General features: G+C 31.9%; 1 protein-coding gene across 3 annotated transcripts in view; it reads right to left on the reverse strand.

The window, feature by feature from the left end:
• The window catches only part of LOC118197369 (ubiquitin-like protein 3), a 245,347-nt gene that overhangs the window by 123,267 nt on the left and 103,398 nt on the right, over window positions 1-18,682 (reverse strand). The window contains exon 2 of one of the 3 annotated variants that reach the window (XM_085807563.1): window positions 5,961-6,020. The exons of the other annotated variants lie outside the window; for them this stretch is intronic. Coding sequence (XP_085663689.1) covers window positions 5,961-6,020 — 60 coding nt within the window. The remainder of the gene's footprint in view (window positions 1-5,960; window positions 6,021-18,682) is intronic. 3 annotated transcript variants of the gene reach the window in all.

Raw genomic sequence — 18,682 nt, forward strand, 5'->3', positions numbered from 1 at the left:
TGCGGTACGAATGTCCATGACTATTTTCAGAAATTTTACGGGAGTTTCTGTAATTTTCCGATATGAAACTTTTTCCGCGACTATCAAGTATATTCAAAAGTTTTAGACTTTTACTGTTATATTTTTTTTAAATTTTTTATTTTTCTTTCGAAAGTTTAGACTTTTACTGTTATTTTTTTTTTAAATTTTTCTTTTGAACTGGTAGGTTATTTTGCATATTTAAATGCATTTAATACTACTTTATACTAGAATTTGTGCGAAAATATTACCCAAATTAAGTCGATTCTAAGTTCTCAAACCAGAATTTTAAACATTAAGCAGTCGACATTCAGTCCGGTTGATTGCTGGAATACTACGAAAGGTTGTTTTCCAAAATTACATAAAACAGCATAAAACAGTCTTCTGTTGTCTTTTAAAACCAACAAAAAGTTTTTCTTTTTTCTAAATTAACAAGCCACTTAACGAAGAATATAAGTTATATGTTATAGAAAATTTATATATATGCAGTATAGAAAGATTTATTTATTTAATATTACATATTAAATATACGCGTATATCAAATCGCCGTGATTGAAAGCTTAATCTTATATAACGGGCTTATCCCATAACCAAAATTTGACTGGATAAAAAGCACATTATAATACTTAGTTAAGTACTATTTATTTCTGTTTTTTCAACGGAACTATACGCAGTTCGCTAAGCTTCGCCTATTATCCAGGTTACTTACATAACAGGCTTTAACCCTGTCAATTACAGACTCATCGTCTGACTAAATGTTTTTAAGTAACATAAAAACATTAAATAAATAGATAGAATTAAAATCATAAACTTTAATTTCTTTGGCCAAATTTTTACAAAAATAAATAAGTTCTAGAAATTTAGTGATAACTTATAAAATATACTAATGAACTACGTATAGCAAAATAGCTCTTAATTAAAAGTCAAGGAAAATAGAGCTTTCTTTTTAAAAAATTAACCTAGAACTTTCACTTACCAGTGGCTGAGTGCGTAAGTCCAATAAGCATTGATAATTCAACTCAACTTAGAATCTCAGAGAACAGGCTGTGTACTTTCGTTATTTTCTCGATGTGTCACATGAATATGAACCTTAGATATAGACATCTCTTTCTTTAGGCAGACAGCTCTATTGGGCTTTGTCATTTCAGTATCTTTTATTTAACTTCTAATTCCGAAGTAAGCGAAAGAACACACGGATTAAATTTTGATGTATTAAGGAATGCTTTTTTTTTTTTTTTTTTTTGGCCAGCGAAATTCTCCAGCTAGATTTAACAAATGGACTATATTTGTCCAAAACAATTTTACACGAAGCCTATTATACTACACTAGATATTTTATGAAATTTACTGAATGTTGCAATGAAAATTAACAATTATATAGTTTATATACGTCAGATATGCACACACGTGGAAGCACACTTACACCTAAATAATTGTTCAAACAGTGAACTAAGATTTATTGCTAGATGACCTTTATCACAAATACTACAGTACTCTAAAGTCTCTCTCTTCCGACGAGGCTCGTGAATATCTGATAGAAAGGACTGAGCATCAGGTTATTAGGTTAGGTTATTTAATTACGGCAAAGCCTCGAGGACTATCTGCCTAAGGGGAGGGATGCCTTCGTGGAGCACTTTCTAAGGGAAACTGGCTCGTATACACGTTACACATGGGGAAAACCACGGAAACACCCATGCAGCCAGCCCGTTCGCGGGATTCGAACCTCAGACCGAACTACCAGTGTTCAGCGATTTTACCGCTCGGCCGCTGGTGGGCTGATGTATTTGGGGTTTTATACAGCGTGCAGTAATACCATTCCAAAATCCATACCAGAAAACTGAATTACACTAAGTTCTGTTGATTTCTGAGATATGACGAAAAGTCGTTTTCCGACATAATATTGTTTTCCATTGCCTATGAACGGCGAGAAACATTTTCGGTACCGGGAATGTTTTTTAAAATGTGCTGTTTAATGAAAAAAGTATCTGTTTATACAGTGTACTGTACAAACAGATCCAATCAAACCACATCAAAACATCATTCAATTATATTCGAATCCAATCTTAATATAAATCTAATCGATTCGAACTCTGGACCTTCTGAATACCCGTCTTGTGTGCTTCCACTTACTGTACGAAGGCACGCAGATAGGAGAAAGAGAGTACCTTATACACTTAATTATAAAGTACCTTATACACTTAGAGCCCACCAGCGGCCGAACGGTAAAGTCGCTGAACACTGGTAGTTCGGTCCGAGGTTCGAATCCCGCGAACGGGCTGGCTGCATGGGTGTTTTCGTGGTTTTCCCCATGTGTAACGTGTATACGAGCCAGTTTCCCTTAGAAAGTCCTCCACGAAAGGCATCCCTCCCCTTAGGCAGATAGCCCTAGTGTGCTTTGCCATAATTAAATACACCACACCACACCACCTTATACACTTAATTACTAAAGCACAATTAAAAGCCATTTTTTAAGCAAGTAAAAACTTCTTTCATAATAAATTATACTTTTTTCTTTCCCAACTGAAAATACTTTATTTTCGGAAAGGAACTTTAATATAAAAATAATTCGTAGAAGAAATCTAAAGAAAAGTCGTCTTTGGTTTAAGTTTACGTTTGAAGTACGAATAAGTCACGAAATAGATAACAAGCATCTATCGATAACTATTAGTAATTTTCTTGGGCTATTAAAATTGTGGTTTATGAATCTACTTGCTTTGATAATACTATTTCACAATTTAATTTTTGTATTTTCAGCTTTTTAACATAGGCCATGTTAGTTAAGCTCTTAAACCTTTCAAAACATTCATATGAATTAGTTCCATGTTCTAACAATAGTCATCACCGAACAATGAACTCTCTAAAAGAAGTGGAAAAATTTCCTACAACGGTGTCTAAAGATGCCGAAGTTTTCTTTCTTTCTTTCTTTTTTTTTTTTTTTTTTTTTCTTTTTTTCTTAACGTTAAGAATAAGTACACCCTGCACAAGACAAGAACAATCCATGACTTACGATTTCAGCGTCACAGTAAAATAAAGTTCGAAAGAAATCCACGTCAAGAGCTGGCGCAGATGCAATAAAAAGTGATGCTCAACTCTCCCTAAAAGAAACGTAAAGAATAGAAGCAAAAAAATGCATGACTGCTGCCGCAATTTTAGAATGAGGCAATGATCCAAATACTAATGAATAGAATATTAAAAAAAATACTAAGAATTTGAAGCTGTGTAAGGAAAAAAATTTGACTCCCAAACCGAGTAAAGGGGAGATATAATATTTTTGATTAGTTCTTTACGTATAACTACTTAATGATGTGTGTTTTAAATGATACCCTAGTTTGGTGAAATCAACGGTACTAAAATTTTGTAATGGTGCACAGCAGTTGGTCAAACCTTTTAAAACTTTTATCCTTAACAGAAATGTATAACAAGTTCATCACTATCATACCAAAATTTTAAGGGGTTATTTTAATAATTCTTTAGAAATAATACCATTTAAAAGCAATAAAATATTCAGACAGACTTCCTCTTTAAAAAAATACTTTTTAATAACAATTACGTAAAATTTATATTCCTGTTTTCCATTTCCTGAAAAATTATTAATTTGCACTTGTATAATGTTCTTCTGGAATAACCATGTAAATTGAAAGAAAGGGGAGGTAACATTACATATTATAATTTCCATTTTCTTGCAAATGATAGATGTTAACATTAAAGACCGAATGAACTAACATTTTTAACGAGTTAACAGTAAAAATGGGAGACTAAGTTTAGAAGACTGGAAATGCATAAATAAAAAGCCCAGCTTAGCGAGTAAGCACCGACTAAAGGCAGTGGCGAAAGTAAAATTCCAAGTTTTAAGCAATGATTTAACAACACTCTTTCTATTTATATTTGATAAGTACTTAACAGGCAGCAACACTCTTCCTATTTATAGTTGATTTAGTACTTAACAGGCTACAGAAAGTACACACATTTATCCTCCTTCCCCCCAAAAAATAAGCCATTCAAAGGTTCTCTTCTTTGAAGTACACTTTTAGGGAGAATAAAGCAGAATTTTTTGCTAATTTACTACCATATCGTTCGAGCTACAATCCGTCGTTCCTGTCAGTAAGTGCCACGATATTAAATACGCGATGTGTATGCTTTCTGAAAGCATTTCTTTAATAAATGCTATAATTAAAATTCAAAAGCTTGTAAATACTATAATTGCAAGATTTTGAAATTGATGTGTAGTTTAAACATTGTTTCTGTTTTTAGTTACGAAAACTAGAGAATAATCGCTCTCATAATAACACCATATATTAAAAGATAATACCAAACAAAGAAATAAAATAGTTCAGATAATATTTAGGCAGCCACTGATGCAATGAAAGCAGTATAAAAATACCAAGAAACATATTGATTGTACTTTTAAATGCTTTCCAAGTATTATTTTAAAGGTAAAATCGATTTATATGATAAATTACTGAAATTTATTTCTTGAACTATATCAATATCAGACCAACAGCTTTAAATGCTATTTTGCATTTGAAGAGCTAAAAGTTTAAGTTCTCATCAAAATTATTATTTTTCTTACATGAATAGTCACATGCAACTCGTACATAAAAAAGTTATTATTATTTTACAGGCACGCATTGTTAAAGAGAAGAAGCAGCAAACCCCACAACAGTGTACACTTAAATACTGAATATCAAAAGTTCATCATACACTTGCGTATTTTATTTGGTCCCTATCCTGCTTCTGTTCCTATTTTAGAATATACCATTTCTATTTCGCAAATTTTACCTGTTCATTTTTTACATAAAAGTCAATTTTTAGTTTATTGTTGTACCAGAATGTTCTGTTCTCTTCCATATAAAACATTATTCAAACTTCTTTGCAGAAAGGTTCCTTCTCATTCTCTATGTCTGTCATTTTCGCATACTGAAAAAACAAATTACAAGTGCTCCTATAAATGTCTAAAATTAATATTTTCGATTAAACGATCTGCACATCGATTTACTTGTTACCTCTTAAATAAATTTGGGGCTCTGATGTCTTAAGTACCTTTTACCGCAGATTTAAGGTTCTGATGTCTTATCGTTACTGAAAACTGGATTAAACTTCCCGAGGTTTAAAGTTTATTCCAAATAGACCATTTCTTTTAATTATACTATAAGGTATTTTCTTCCTCCTTCCATCATGCCTTCATGGCGTAACAGTTAGCACACTCGGCGCGTATTCGAGAGGTCCACGTTCGAGTCCCGTCGAGGGCACTGCTCATTTTTCACGTCTCCCCCATCAAAATAACCTAATGGACTCTACAATACTTAATTCGATATCATACATCAAACTTTACTGATCCCAGTGCTACATATAAAAATGAAGAGATATTATGGTTCAAAACCCACGGTAAATTAAGTCGATTTGTTTAAATAAAATACACAGGAAATCAAATGTTCATAAGTATAATCGGTTATACCTTTCAGTGTTTTAAATATTTAAAACTTCAATGCTTTACAACATTAAAAGAATATGAAATATTTATAAACAATTTGTCAATAAGCAGATATATTAGCAAATAAGTTTCCTAGTTTCATTTCAATTTTCTGAAGTTTATGAACCACAATACGGGAATAATAATAGTCATTTAACCAAACTAATTTAATTAATTACAAAAAATTAATTTAAACATTATTTATTAGTAGCAATTTATATTTCTTAAATCAATTTTCATCCAAATAGTTTTTATTTAAATTACGTTTACTTAAATTTTTAAAACCTGTAAAAACATATACTTCCTTTAATTAAGAGATTTTTCTTTCGTTTCTTTAAATCGTTATACTAAAGTTTGTTGTTTGAACACAAGAAACAAAAGTTAACAGCAAATCTCATTTAACTTTAAAAACATGAATATAAGCTGTCGTTGTTGTAATTATACAATCAAGTTAATGAACTATAATACATTACTTTATAAATGATATTAACTGTTAACTTTTCGCATCCTATTACCAGGAGACGATTTCTTACCTGAAAGGAGGAAAAAAAAAAAGAGCATAAGAAATTTTGATGCATCCAAAATAAATTATAAGTTAATGAAGAAAATATATATTATTATATTTTAAAATGTAAAATATATTTTTATATTTAACACTCTGCACTCTGTTGTCACCGATACTGCGACGTTTAAAATATGAACTGTAAATCCATTGTCGCTGCTACTCGCTTATTTTGCTTACGAGCTTTGGGGACACGCTTGTTTTGCTTACTTCAAGCGCTTTTGTTGTATGCAGAAAAAAACGGCAATAGTGAATTTTGAGATAATTGCCCCTGGAAACCCCGCATGCCATATGGGTGATTTTTTTCCAAAAATATCACACTATGACAAATTGCAAAGCTATGCAAAGCTAAATATCACAGTATGACAAATTGCAACACTATGACAAATTGCATTTTGTTGAAGATTTATAAAGAATAAGGAATAAATAATCTTGCAGCAACAGTATTGTTTTTATATTATATATGTACTTTTGCAACTAATATCGTGGAGTTGTTGGTGTACTTATGAGTCACTAGGCTAGACTACAAAAAGTTAAAAATGAAAAATCTGCCATTATATTTTAAAATGTAAAATGATATACCTACAGCTAAAAATTTATTCCGTGAGTCTGGAAAGCAGTTAACAAAAATAGTTTGTCATTCTTTAAGGAATGAATGCAAATGACAAAGTTGGTTCTCTATCTGATTACGAAATCAGATTCGAAAATTACCTTTCTTAGGTGAGATATATTAAACGAGAAATTTGTACAAGAAACTGAATCGTAGCCACGTTACTGCACATCTGCTCGACAGTGGAGGCAGCTAACTGATAAAGCGAAGCTTACTATGAAAGCAATCAGTAACTTCTCCAGTCAGCTACGTCTGCGTTTCACGTGAAAGAGAAAGTTAGATTTAGCATTAGAATTGTCAACGATTATAATTTTACGCAAAATTCTCATCCGGGTATTTTCCAGGCAGGATTATGCCAGTTTTGTACATCTTGTTTCTAAAATGAATTACATTTAAAAATTACCACGCGATCATTTAATAATACTAATATATAGAAAATAGTTCTATAATTATGCAAACAGTTCGCAAAATCATTAAACTGGCGTTTCAAGAAATGCAAGATTAAGAAGGATATTTCAGAGAAAGTGCAATAAAATCAAAAGAAAATTTTCACGAAGTAAAATTTAATTTATTTAAAAATTGGGTGTTCGTAAATAACATCCCGAAATTAAATATTAAAACTTTTGAAAGAAACGTCCAGGAAATTGCAAACCAAAAACAGAGCGTGCAACGTCAATTCTCTAAATATCAAGTACCAAGCGATTCAAATATCAAGTAATTCCATTTTACGATAATTGTCAGATATTAAGTTAGAATATAAAGCATCAAACTGTACTTTTATAATTTTATTTTTGATACAGTGTTTATCGATGGAAGCCAGGCTGAAGATGCAGCATATTAATCTAAAACTAGGTTATATTAAATACTACTTTTAATAGGAAAATTCTGCGAAAGATGTTCTACTATTCAGATCATTTAACGAGTTTAAGCTGGACGTGAACATTTCGCATGTAAATCACACTTGCGAGAATCTTCTAACGGATTATTTCAGAAAACATTTCCGCAGAACAAAATTAATAATCTGACCTCTGTGGTATTTTTTAGGTTGTCCGTGCATGCTGTCAGAACTGTATAATTGATATGGAAATTAACAGTCTAAGTACCGTAATTTTTCTATCCATCGCGGACAATGGAAATGGAAAAACATAATAAGATACATGGTTTCATTTATTATCATTTTCAACACTTAACCATTTCTGCTACTGCACTAAAAAATTATTTCATGCACTACAGATTTGCCCCACTTGTAAAACCACTGTATTAATAGAACTCTTAAATCTGTCTTAATAATGTTCAGAAGGCGAAACAGATCTCAATATCATATTAGCATTTTGCAGAAAAATTTCAGATTTTTCAGCAGCTACGTTTTTAAACTAATGTTATTAAAACCATCTTCTATTCTGATTTTGCTTAATTCGCTAAACATCTATTTCGAAACTGAGACGAAGTGACATAAAGTTGAAATTCATCTTACTGAATACTTTGTACGCAAAGTATGGTTTCAACAAATGTATACTTTATGAAATCATTTCAAAAGCTAAATCTTTTCCTGTCCGTTTTGTATTTAGGTAAGCAAAAACTGCTTGCCATACGATCATCTTTCCTAGCACAAACTATGACACAACTACCAAGTTCTCTTCTTAGTTATAGGAAGCAGAGAGTATCAATGTGAAACAATATTGTAGTTATGTTTATTTGAATCTGAATGATCAAAGATTTTAAAGCGATATTTTAATATTGGCCTAGACAATCTTATAATGAAGACGCCCAACAAAAGGTTGAATTACTTCGCTGCCATGTTTTACTTGGATTTTTTTTAAAATACTAAAAATTCAACTTCACTACCATCAATATAACGTGTGTTTATCTCAGAAAAACTTTTTTATACCAAGGGTTAGGGCTACAAAACCTCTAACTCCTAACCAAAGACAAAATTGATGCATACAATTAAAGATTTACATTCTTTTAAGGCCCATTAAAAAAGTAAAATATTTCTTTTTATTCTTTCCCCAAATAGGAAACGAGAGATAGCTTTGCACCTTGAGCACGGAAAGAAAATACTTCAGTAAGAGACTACTGTATCATTTCTGAAAGGGAGTGAAAGATTCCAATCTTTCCTACGAAGGAAGCGTTGAATTATTGCCAAGACTATCATCAAAGTGAACTGATGTATCGACCGCATTAAATTATTTCTTGTTTTCTTCACTTGACTAAAATAAATAAGATGAGATCACTTTCTCTTCGCTACTTAATAGTACTTTTCGCGTAGTAATACTTCTCGGCCTATGGAAGTAGCCCCTCAAATTCGACGAACAACTTCGCCATGAATCAGATAAAAGTAAAACATTTAAAACTTCCTACTACAGAAACCGTTAATATTTAGTAAAAATAAGTAAAATGAAAAGAAGATGAAGAAATTAAAATACAAAAAGAAATCTCAAGCCTCAAGCTTCTTGAAATACTCTTTAGGTGATAACGTTTTCACTTTATTTTCAGCACGTTAAAGACATATCACTCAGAATATGTTTTCTCTTAGATATTTCAATTTGGAATTTAAAAAAATTCTGTAAATGATAATTTTATCTGAAAAAAAAAAACATATCAGCATATTTTTAAAGAAGTTAAAGAAAAATAAAATGTTACAAAAAAGTATTGCCTTTCACATCAAAAAAGTATGGAGAAATAATAATTTATACTTATTTTCAGCTAAGAACATATCATGAAGGTTGTAGAGACATTAGGAGTTTTTGGAAGCAGGCAAGATGAAAAATTAGCAACGCTTTCGCCGGGAATCGAAACGCGGACCTCTGGAATACGCGCCCTGCGTGCAGACAACCACACCATGAAGGCATGCCAAGAAGGCGGGAGAAATACCTTATAAGATAATAAACATTAACACTCATACAAATTCTTTGGAGGAATAATTTAAAAGGCCTGAAAATAAGTTAATGTATCACATTAAGTTATTAAATTCTATGATATCCATGGAATTAACACGTGAAAATCTTGAATCAAAAATCGTTCGGTTAAAAAAAATGACATCATCAGTCTTATTTTTAATGGGTACTGAACAATAAATTTTATTTATTTCCTATACATTTCGTTTGTAAAATTTTCGTAAATTATATTGAAATGAAATACTGATCTCCGAAAACTTCAGTCGAATAAAATTATATTACTAAAAAAGAACTGATCTACGATAACTTCAGTTGAATAATTAATTATAAAAAATAATATATTAATTAATATTAAATATATAGAGTGTCCCATTCGAAAGAGGCCCCGAGAAAACTGTAATATGTGAAGTCTTATAACAGAAAGAAATGAAACCAAATTTTTACATAACGTGCCTTTATGTTTGAGAAATAAAAGTGCATTAAAAGAGGTGCTGGAAGTGACACAGTGTTGCATTTTCATGTATGTTGCTCCCAGATTACACGTGGTAGAGTAATGAAGCGTGGTTCCACTTGTCAGAATACGTGAACTAACGAAACATGCAGCCGTCGAGAAACCCTTTCATTCACAGAAGATAGGAGTGTTTTGTGCATTACCACAGCGGCGCATCATCCGGTCAATTTTTTTACATTTTGTCACCAATGAAGTGTACCAAGCACTTTTTTCATGAATTTGCAAACCAGGTGAATGATGAGGAGCTGACACTTGGCTTAACAGCAAAATGGGGCAATATGCCACACATCTGCAGCGAATATGAACGAGGTGGAATCACTTTTCCAGACTTGATCTCCCTTGAGTCTTTTTTTTTTTTTTCTATGGGGTCGTCTTAAAAGTAATGCCTAGAAGCACAAACCACGCATATCGACTATTTACGTCAGAACGTCCGTCGTGAAATTCAAAGAGTGACGTCTAATACTCTGGCAGCAACATACGCGAACATGTACCGGCATGTTTAACTGCGTGTACAGGAAGAGGAAGATCACTTCCAGTATCTCTTCTAATGTACTTTCATTTTTCAAACATAAAGGTATGTCATGTAAAAATTTGGTTTCGTTTCCTTTTATTACAAGATTTTTATCACACTTTTCCCGAGGCCTCTTTCGAATGAGACACCCTGTAATATATTAATTAACTACCGAAAACTTCAGTTTTAGGTAGTTATTTAGATTACATTTTAACGCCAAATTAATCTGGGAAAACGTTCAACAAGTATCTTCATATCTATTTAATATTCTGACATGTCTGAGAAATAAATTTGTATGCAATTGCACAAGAAATAAGAACATAAACATATTTTAATTACTTCCAAAAGAGATCACTAAAACTAATATTTTTAATAAGAATTAAACAACTCCGCAGTCCACAGCCACCGTATTAATATTTATTAAGTATAATCTTATGGATCATCGAAACTAAAGCTGAAACTTCGATATTCCTTAGTGCAACAATTACTAAAAATTGGTTATTTCTTTTTATTTCTATCAGTGGCTGCTGTCTAGAGCTATTTTAAATAAAAACAAATTTAAGAAATATAATAAAAATTTATTAAATCTCTTTTCGGATTTTACTGAAAATTTAAAACTTCGCTTCTTGGACACTGTTCCGGAAAATAATCATTAAACTATAAAAAGTCAAATAATAGTCATAATAAAAATAAAGAATACCGTATAACTGCCGAATAAACGGCGTTAGCGTCTTTTCTTAATGAAAATGACTTTGCAGATTATAAGCAACATATGTTACTACAAAGTTCCATATCTAAACAAAAATATCATTTAAATAAATTATATAAATGTAAAATACTTTAAATTTTTAAAATAAAATTAAATCGAAGGTTACCATAATTTATAAGTTGACGGTCACTCAATCTATATTCATTCAATTTATAAATCATCAATGCGGGGCGGGGCAGTAAATTTAGGTATGCTTTAAAATTAAAATTAAATCGAATAGCAAAGGTGTCCTTAAAGGCCGTTGGTCAACGGGGACGTTCGAATTCAGAGTGACTTAAAATCAACTTATAAGTCACCAGTGTGGAAGAGTGTAGTAAATTTTGGAAGATATTTACATTAAATTTTCTAATTGAACTGAAAAAACTGAAGAATAACTGAAACAAATGAATAATAACTGAAAGAAACCGAAAGCTGGCAAAGAACTTAGTCATCAATGATTAACGGTACTAGCGGTCAACCAGTAAGTCACTGATGTATTACAATGAAGTAAATTTAGATAGATTGTTAAAACTAAATATAACCGAAAGAATCCTTGACTATAACCGAAAATATAAAGCCCAGTTCACATCAACGCGATCACGCGTTTGGGTGGAAAGAGGTGACCAATCAGAAGCGAGCTCAGATGCGATATTTTCCGGAAGACCGGAGGCCGCGCGAGTTGACTTGACTTCAACTTTTCGCCGCTTGCCGCGTCAGTTTCAGACATCTCGTTTCAAATGTTCAGTTTATATCACGGATTACACTTTCAAAAGTTCTTCTTGAGGAAAATAAAAAGTCAAATGAACTAACTAATCTTACAAAAAATTTCAGGTGATAACTAAAAATGTATAAGTTAACAGAATATCTTAACAAATTATTTAAAGTAAAATTCTCAAGTTTATTAGCAACAATAAACTTTAATTATCAACCATAAATGATGCATGGTTGATAATTTTTACAGAAAAATCAAACAAAATAGATTGCCGAGAGTAAACAGTGGTGTACTTTGAATTTTTCTTAAAATTTATATGCACCAGTTAAAGGCCGCTCCTGTTGGCTAATGGATACGCATTGGCTTCCGGAGTCAAAGATTGTGGATTCAAGCGTCATCAAGGTTGATGTTGTAATGGAGTTTATATTTTTAAAAAAAATATTTACTGGAAAACTTATCGCTACATTTAGAGAAACACAGATGCTTATTCAGTTTCTTGAAAGTGAAGTCTGAAAAACAACTTTTTATGCAAGACATACTCGGTCGAACATACTCTGTGGAAAATTCAGATGATACTAGAGACTTGTATTGTGGGTTCGGGCCTTCTTTTTCCCACCTTTGATGGTGCGAATGCACCAAGTTTTTTTTATCTACAGCGTCAGTTTTTGTTTTGAGCACAAGAAGCTTGCATTTATTTTTCATAAACTTGTAGGGATTTATATTTATTTTTAACTAACAAGTTAAGTTTAATTTTAAGCTTTCCTATAAGCCTTCATTCCCCTAATTGTCAATGCCAGAATATTTAAATTTGGTAGCGCGCGTGAAGGCATGAAAATTCTACCCTTGTGGAGAAATAGTTTAAATACCGAGCGTTAGAAGGAAAGTTAGGCTATTGCCGTCACCTCTGTAATCGCGAGCTTCTACTTTCGCAGTTGTTGCCGGTTTAAGTAATAGGAGTTTTCTAAGCCCTGTAGCTTAGTTTCTACTACTTGTGAATATCTTCGAATTTTTATTTTAGTTCTTGTAATTTGAGTTACCGCCCAAGTGAGGCGTAGTGTGTTAGCGTCAAGTTAACGCATTGTGAATTTTAAAAAGTTTAATAAAGGGTACTTTTAACCCTTCTTTTGTGTAGTTCATACACGAATTTACTACACGTACAGTTGCCACTTAGAAGAAAAGCAAGTGGACCCTACAAACTACAAAAGTAATTTTGGCCTGGCGGCATTGTGTGCCTTATCCTTCTTTTGACATCGAGCCTTTGGCACAATTCTTAAGATGACTTGACTGCTATGATCTGATTCTGTTTCGGCTGACGCGAGGCTAGCAAAAGCGATACTGATATTAGTATAAAGTTGCTGTTTTACCTAATTAAAAAAATAGTGAGTTCTTAATTTTAAATGAGTGGTGAATGAATGAACTTAACCGTTTAATCATGATGATAATTTTTCATTAATTTAAAGAACACTTGCATTAGCAAATTTACTGGTAATTAGCAAATTTACTGGTAATAAGTGGAATTCAATTTTTAAGCTATAAAAAGAAATATTAGTTACTTCAACAAGTTTTAGATAAAAAATACTTTATAAAATAAAATGTTAGACAGTGGAAAAACGTTAAAGCGAGTCGACCTTTTCCCCGCATCTGTTGTTCCCATGGTTACAAGTTATACCAGGCAGCGGAGAAAAAAACTTGAATTTCCTATTTAAAAATAACATACTACAGAATATGGCAGTGCAATATTTGCTGCAGCAGCAATACTTGTCAATGCAAGCAGACGAAAATGTGCTCAGAGACATTATTTGATTCAAATGAAAAATGATAGGAAATTATAAGCTGGCGGTTCCAGTTATTTTATTCAAAGAACATAGGAATGTAAATTTCACTAACATAAACTCTATCTACGCAGTGGCATATGTATATTAATATAAGATCTGATTTAACTACAATTAAGATTCACAGATTTTAGCAGTTCTTCGTTTCAGCCGAAACTTAGGGCAACGAAGCTCTTGAGCAGTTAAACTCCGGTAACTCTATTTCTGTCAGATGAAACTGTATATTATACATAAAGTTAAGTATGTTGTGTATGTCTAGTAGTATGCTACGTATGTTGCATTAGTAGAAAAAACAGCTCGTACGATGATGATATGCAAGAAATATCATCAAAATTTAACACTCTTCCCCCCCAAAAAAAATAGAGTACTGTATTCAATCGATTATAATCGAAAACTAACTGTAAACCGAACCCAGGTAATCGAAAACGAAATAAATCATACCGTTCGTATTAATGATACCGATTCTAAGTCGAGGGGCAATTTTTGAACCATGAAAATTTTGAAAGAAATTTCAGCTTGCAATCGAGTAAATACGATAAGTTTAATTTTTAACTGAGAAGCAGATTTATTAAATTCAACAATCTTGTTACTTAATTTTGCTCTTTAAACAAACCTTAACTTCATCTTTAATACGCATGAAAATAAATCGCCACCCTAAGATATGTCGATAAAATATGTAGTTAGTGACTACAATTTCATTTATAAAGAAAGATGTATAAAATACAATTCATTGCATTTCCTTTATCCTTGGTTACGACTTTTGTTATTAATTTATTTATTTCCTTCACGCATTTTAATCTAAAATTTCAGTTTTTCTATTAATTGATTACTTTATTTCATATTTTATTTCATTATGCTTTTAATCATGTTCCTTGTTGCTATTCGTAAGAACCGAGTACATGCTATTTCAGAAATAAAGTCCTATATAATATACATATCCAAAGCAGTTTACAGAAATTTTAACTTAATTATAACAACGAAATAAAAATAAGAATGTTTTAATGAATAATATTAACATATCTTAAAATATGTATTTAGTTGAATTTGATAATAATTAACGATATGCATAAAGATATCAATACTTTGTTTTCCTTTCGTACATAACTCGAAGTAATTAATACTTTTGAATACAATAACTTCAAATTAGAAACAAGATACTTCTAAAAGCATATCTTCACAATTTTATCATCCAAAACAATATATAAATAGTAGCAGATATTAATTTTCTTTCTTCACAAAAGATTACGGGAAAAATTAGATAAAAATATCGAAACATACAGTGAGTACAAAAAGTATTTGCACACATACATTTTTGTTCACAATTTATAAGAAAATGAATTAAGAAATACAAAAATTGGCATTTAAAACATAGAATAAGCTTATTCATTTAAATTAATTACAAAAAATATAATAATATTAATAAAAAAAATATTTTTGCAACAATATTAAAATATCTTATGTCAAAAAAGTATTTGCACACTCAACTCAACTTTAGCAAATTTGAGTTTTTATGCTATTATTTGACAGTCCTCCCGCAGTAAATAACATACGTAAGACGACTATAAAATGAGGTGTTGTAGAAACGTTATCAGTTGATTGTCGATTTCAAACTGTAATGGCACCTAAGAAAACTGAATTGCCGATTTCGTTGCGAGAAAAAATTGTTTCTCTACGTGAAAATGGCCTAAGTTATCGAAAAATAGGTAAAAAAAGTACATGTTTGCTTCTCTACTGTTCGGTATGTTATAAAACGTCATAAAGAAAGAGGATCTACATCAAATAACTTGCGCTCTGGACACTCAAAGAAACTTTCACTGCGAATGAAGTGAAAACTCATAATAGAAGCATCGAAAAATCCATTTATTAGTGCAATTACTTTAGCCAATGATGTCGCTTCAACATCTGGAGTTCAAATCTGTGCCCAAAGTGTTCGAAATGTCCTGCACGATGCACACATTTATGGGAGATCTCCAAGGAAAAAACCTCTCATAACTGAACGAAATAGATTGAAGAGACTTGAACTCGCTATGGAATATATCAATAAGCCAATTGATTTATTGATTTCTGGGAAAATGTCATATTCTCCGACGAGAGTAAGTTCAATATCTTTAAATCAGATGGCAGGAAATTAGTTTGGAGAAAACCTTGTACTGCTTTTCATACCAAAAATATGTTACCTACAGTTAAACATGGAGGAGGTTCTGTTATGATTTGGGGGTGCATGGCTAGCAAAGGAGTTTGTAATTTGTGTTTCATTGATGGGAATATGACAGCTCGAACCTATATTGATGTGTTGCGAGATAACTTGCCACAAAGTGCAATAAAATTGGGTATCAGTAATTCGTACTATTTTCAGCTAGACAATGATCCCAAGCACACTGCCGGTATAACACGTATGTGGTTGCTTTATAATGTTCCCAGAAAACATGCCACTCCACCACAATCACCAGACTTAACTCCTTTGGAATATTTATGAAATTCTTTGGATTTAAAAATGAGAAAAAGGAAGATTTCAAGCAAATCTGCCCTTATTGAAGAGTGATAGAATACTGATCCTGCTGTTACAGAAAATTTAATTAAATCAATGTCAGCAAGATTACAAGCAGTAATAGATGCTAAAGGAATGCATACTAAATATTAGTTATTTGAAATTTGCTTAGATATTTTATTTCTTTTGTATTCATGCAGTTGTGCAAATACTTTTTTGATAAGAGATATTTTAATTTTTGTTACAAAAAAGCATTGTTATTTATATTATTGTAATTTTTCTGTTTGTTTTGGATGATTAAACTTATTCTGATTTGGCAATACCAATTTTTTTTATTTCTTAATGCTTCTTTTTGAGAATTGCAAACAAAAACGTAAGTGTGCAAATACTTTTTCTACCCACTGTACTTTAGTTTTGATAAGCATACTTTAGTTCTAACCTACTGCATTTCTTTAAGTACAGGGTGCGGAAGCATTCATAGCGTAATTTAACTTGCGTAGCACAATGACGTACTGCATTAATGCGCGCCAGCTCGTGCCGCTTTTTCGTGTACTAATAAGCTGCCATTTCGAGTGTGATAGTGATATAGATCGGTGGAGTGCACAGCATCGTGCCTTTGCTGTTGAAAGTTATTTCAAGAATAACTACTCTGTAATTGCTACCCAGCGTCTATTTCGGCAACATTTCAACTTGGGACGTTATGGGAAAGTTCTGGATGGACGGACCATTGCGACAGACATTTCCAGGTAGAGTAATTTCCCGTTTTGGTGACATTTCCTAGCCGCCTCGCTCACCTGATCTTTCATGTGCAGACTTTGGCGGCACCTGAAGTAAGAAGTTTTCCGAACACGTTGTTGCCACCATTCCTGAGTTGAAGGATCGCATCCGAACTGCCGTCGGCAATGTCCCAGGGAATACGTTACGCCGAGTTATGGCAAGCTTCCAACGCCGCCTAGATGAATGTGTTGTGCAGAGGGGGCATCATTTGAAAAAAGTAATCCACGCAATGGACAATGACTTACACATTAGCAAATGGCATGCCCTTAACTATTAATTGACATAAGAGGTAATAAATAAATTACAGTTACTGCCTTATGGTGTATTTTTAATATCCTACTATGAACGCTACCGCACCCTATACTATTTTAAGGTTACACTTAACATGATTATTATCGAAGATTTATTTAATAACTGCGCAAAGGAAAGGAAAATGTGATAAAAGATGAAAAACATATGAAACTGGCAATTTTAATAACATATTTTAAAAGCAATTTTTTTTCAAGCAGCAGCAGGGGAGGAAAGAATAAAAATTTGATGAGATCCAAGTGTAGTTTATTTGCTACCTTCTCGATTCTGTATGATAGAGAGTTTGAAGAAAATCAGAATAATATCTGCATTATCACATGTAAAAAATGCGATTGCAAAGGATCATATAAAAATAGCATAATAAAGCATTAAACACATAACTTACTTACAAGTGGTTATATTATTTAGAAATCAAAATAAAGTATTTAACAAGAAGCTATTGTTAAGTCAAATTTTCCTATCACTGCCCAAATCGATTTTTATCTTGTCTTGCACCTTAGATGAAAGACTGTTTCGCGGAAACCTGGGCCACTTAACTTAAAATTTATAGCATTTAGTGTCATCGTGTATGTGCTGATCATAATTCTTGCGTGCATTAAGCAATACTTTAAAATACTGCAAGGGAAACTGTTGGTAGGTTTCTTGAAATGATTACATGTCATATGCCTCAAAGTTTCGGGCTCATCAGAATCAAAATGCAAATTCTAGGAAAAATTGCTGCCTCAATAAAACGAAACGTCCAAAAAATAAATCGAACAAACTAATTCAGGATTTTACATATGTTTCTAAAGTTTTATATCTTATTCAGATTGATTAAATCTATCTTGCTTTTATTTAATTTAGATTTTTTTTTTCTTTAACTGTGCTTAATTTTTTTCTATTATTTTTAATTAACATATAGAACTGAAAGGAAATAGATATAGCAAAATACCGAAAAACTTGCAATTATCTTCTTACATTTTCAATAACATCCTTAATCAGAGAGTGTAGTTAACGTTGACTAGCTCCATTCACAAATCAAATATTGTCAACGAAAAAAGCTCTCAACTGAAAGGCTCACCAGTTGCCAAATGGATAAGACAGCTGAAGACTGATAGTTCGACCAGGATTATGATACCCTGTTTGTCGACATATGTAACAAGAATAGGAGACAGTTTGCCGCAGGAAATCTTCTAGTTAGGCATTCCATCCTTTAGGTAGATTGCCTTTTCGTATTTTGCCATAACATATTAAGATGC

Source organism: Stegodyphus dumicola, chromosome X1 (genome assembly GCF_044657685.1).
Source record: "Stegodyphus dumicola isolate Sdum_Otavi_A_Nest chromosome X1, ASM4465768v1".
NCBI lineage: Eukaryota > Metazoa > Arthropoda > Arachnida > Araneae > Eresidae > Stegodyphus > Stegodyphus dumicola.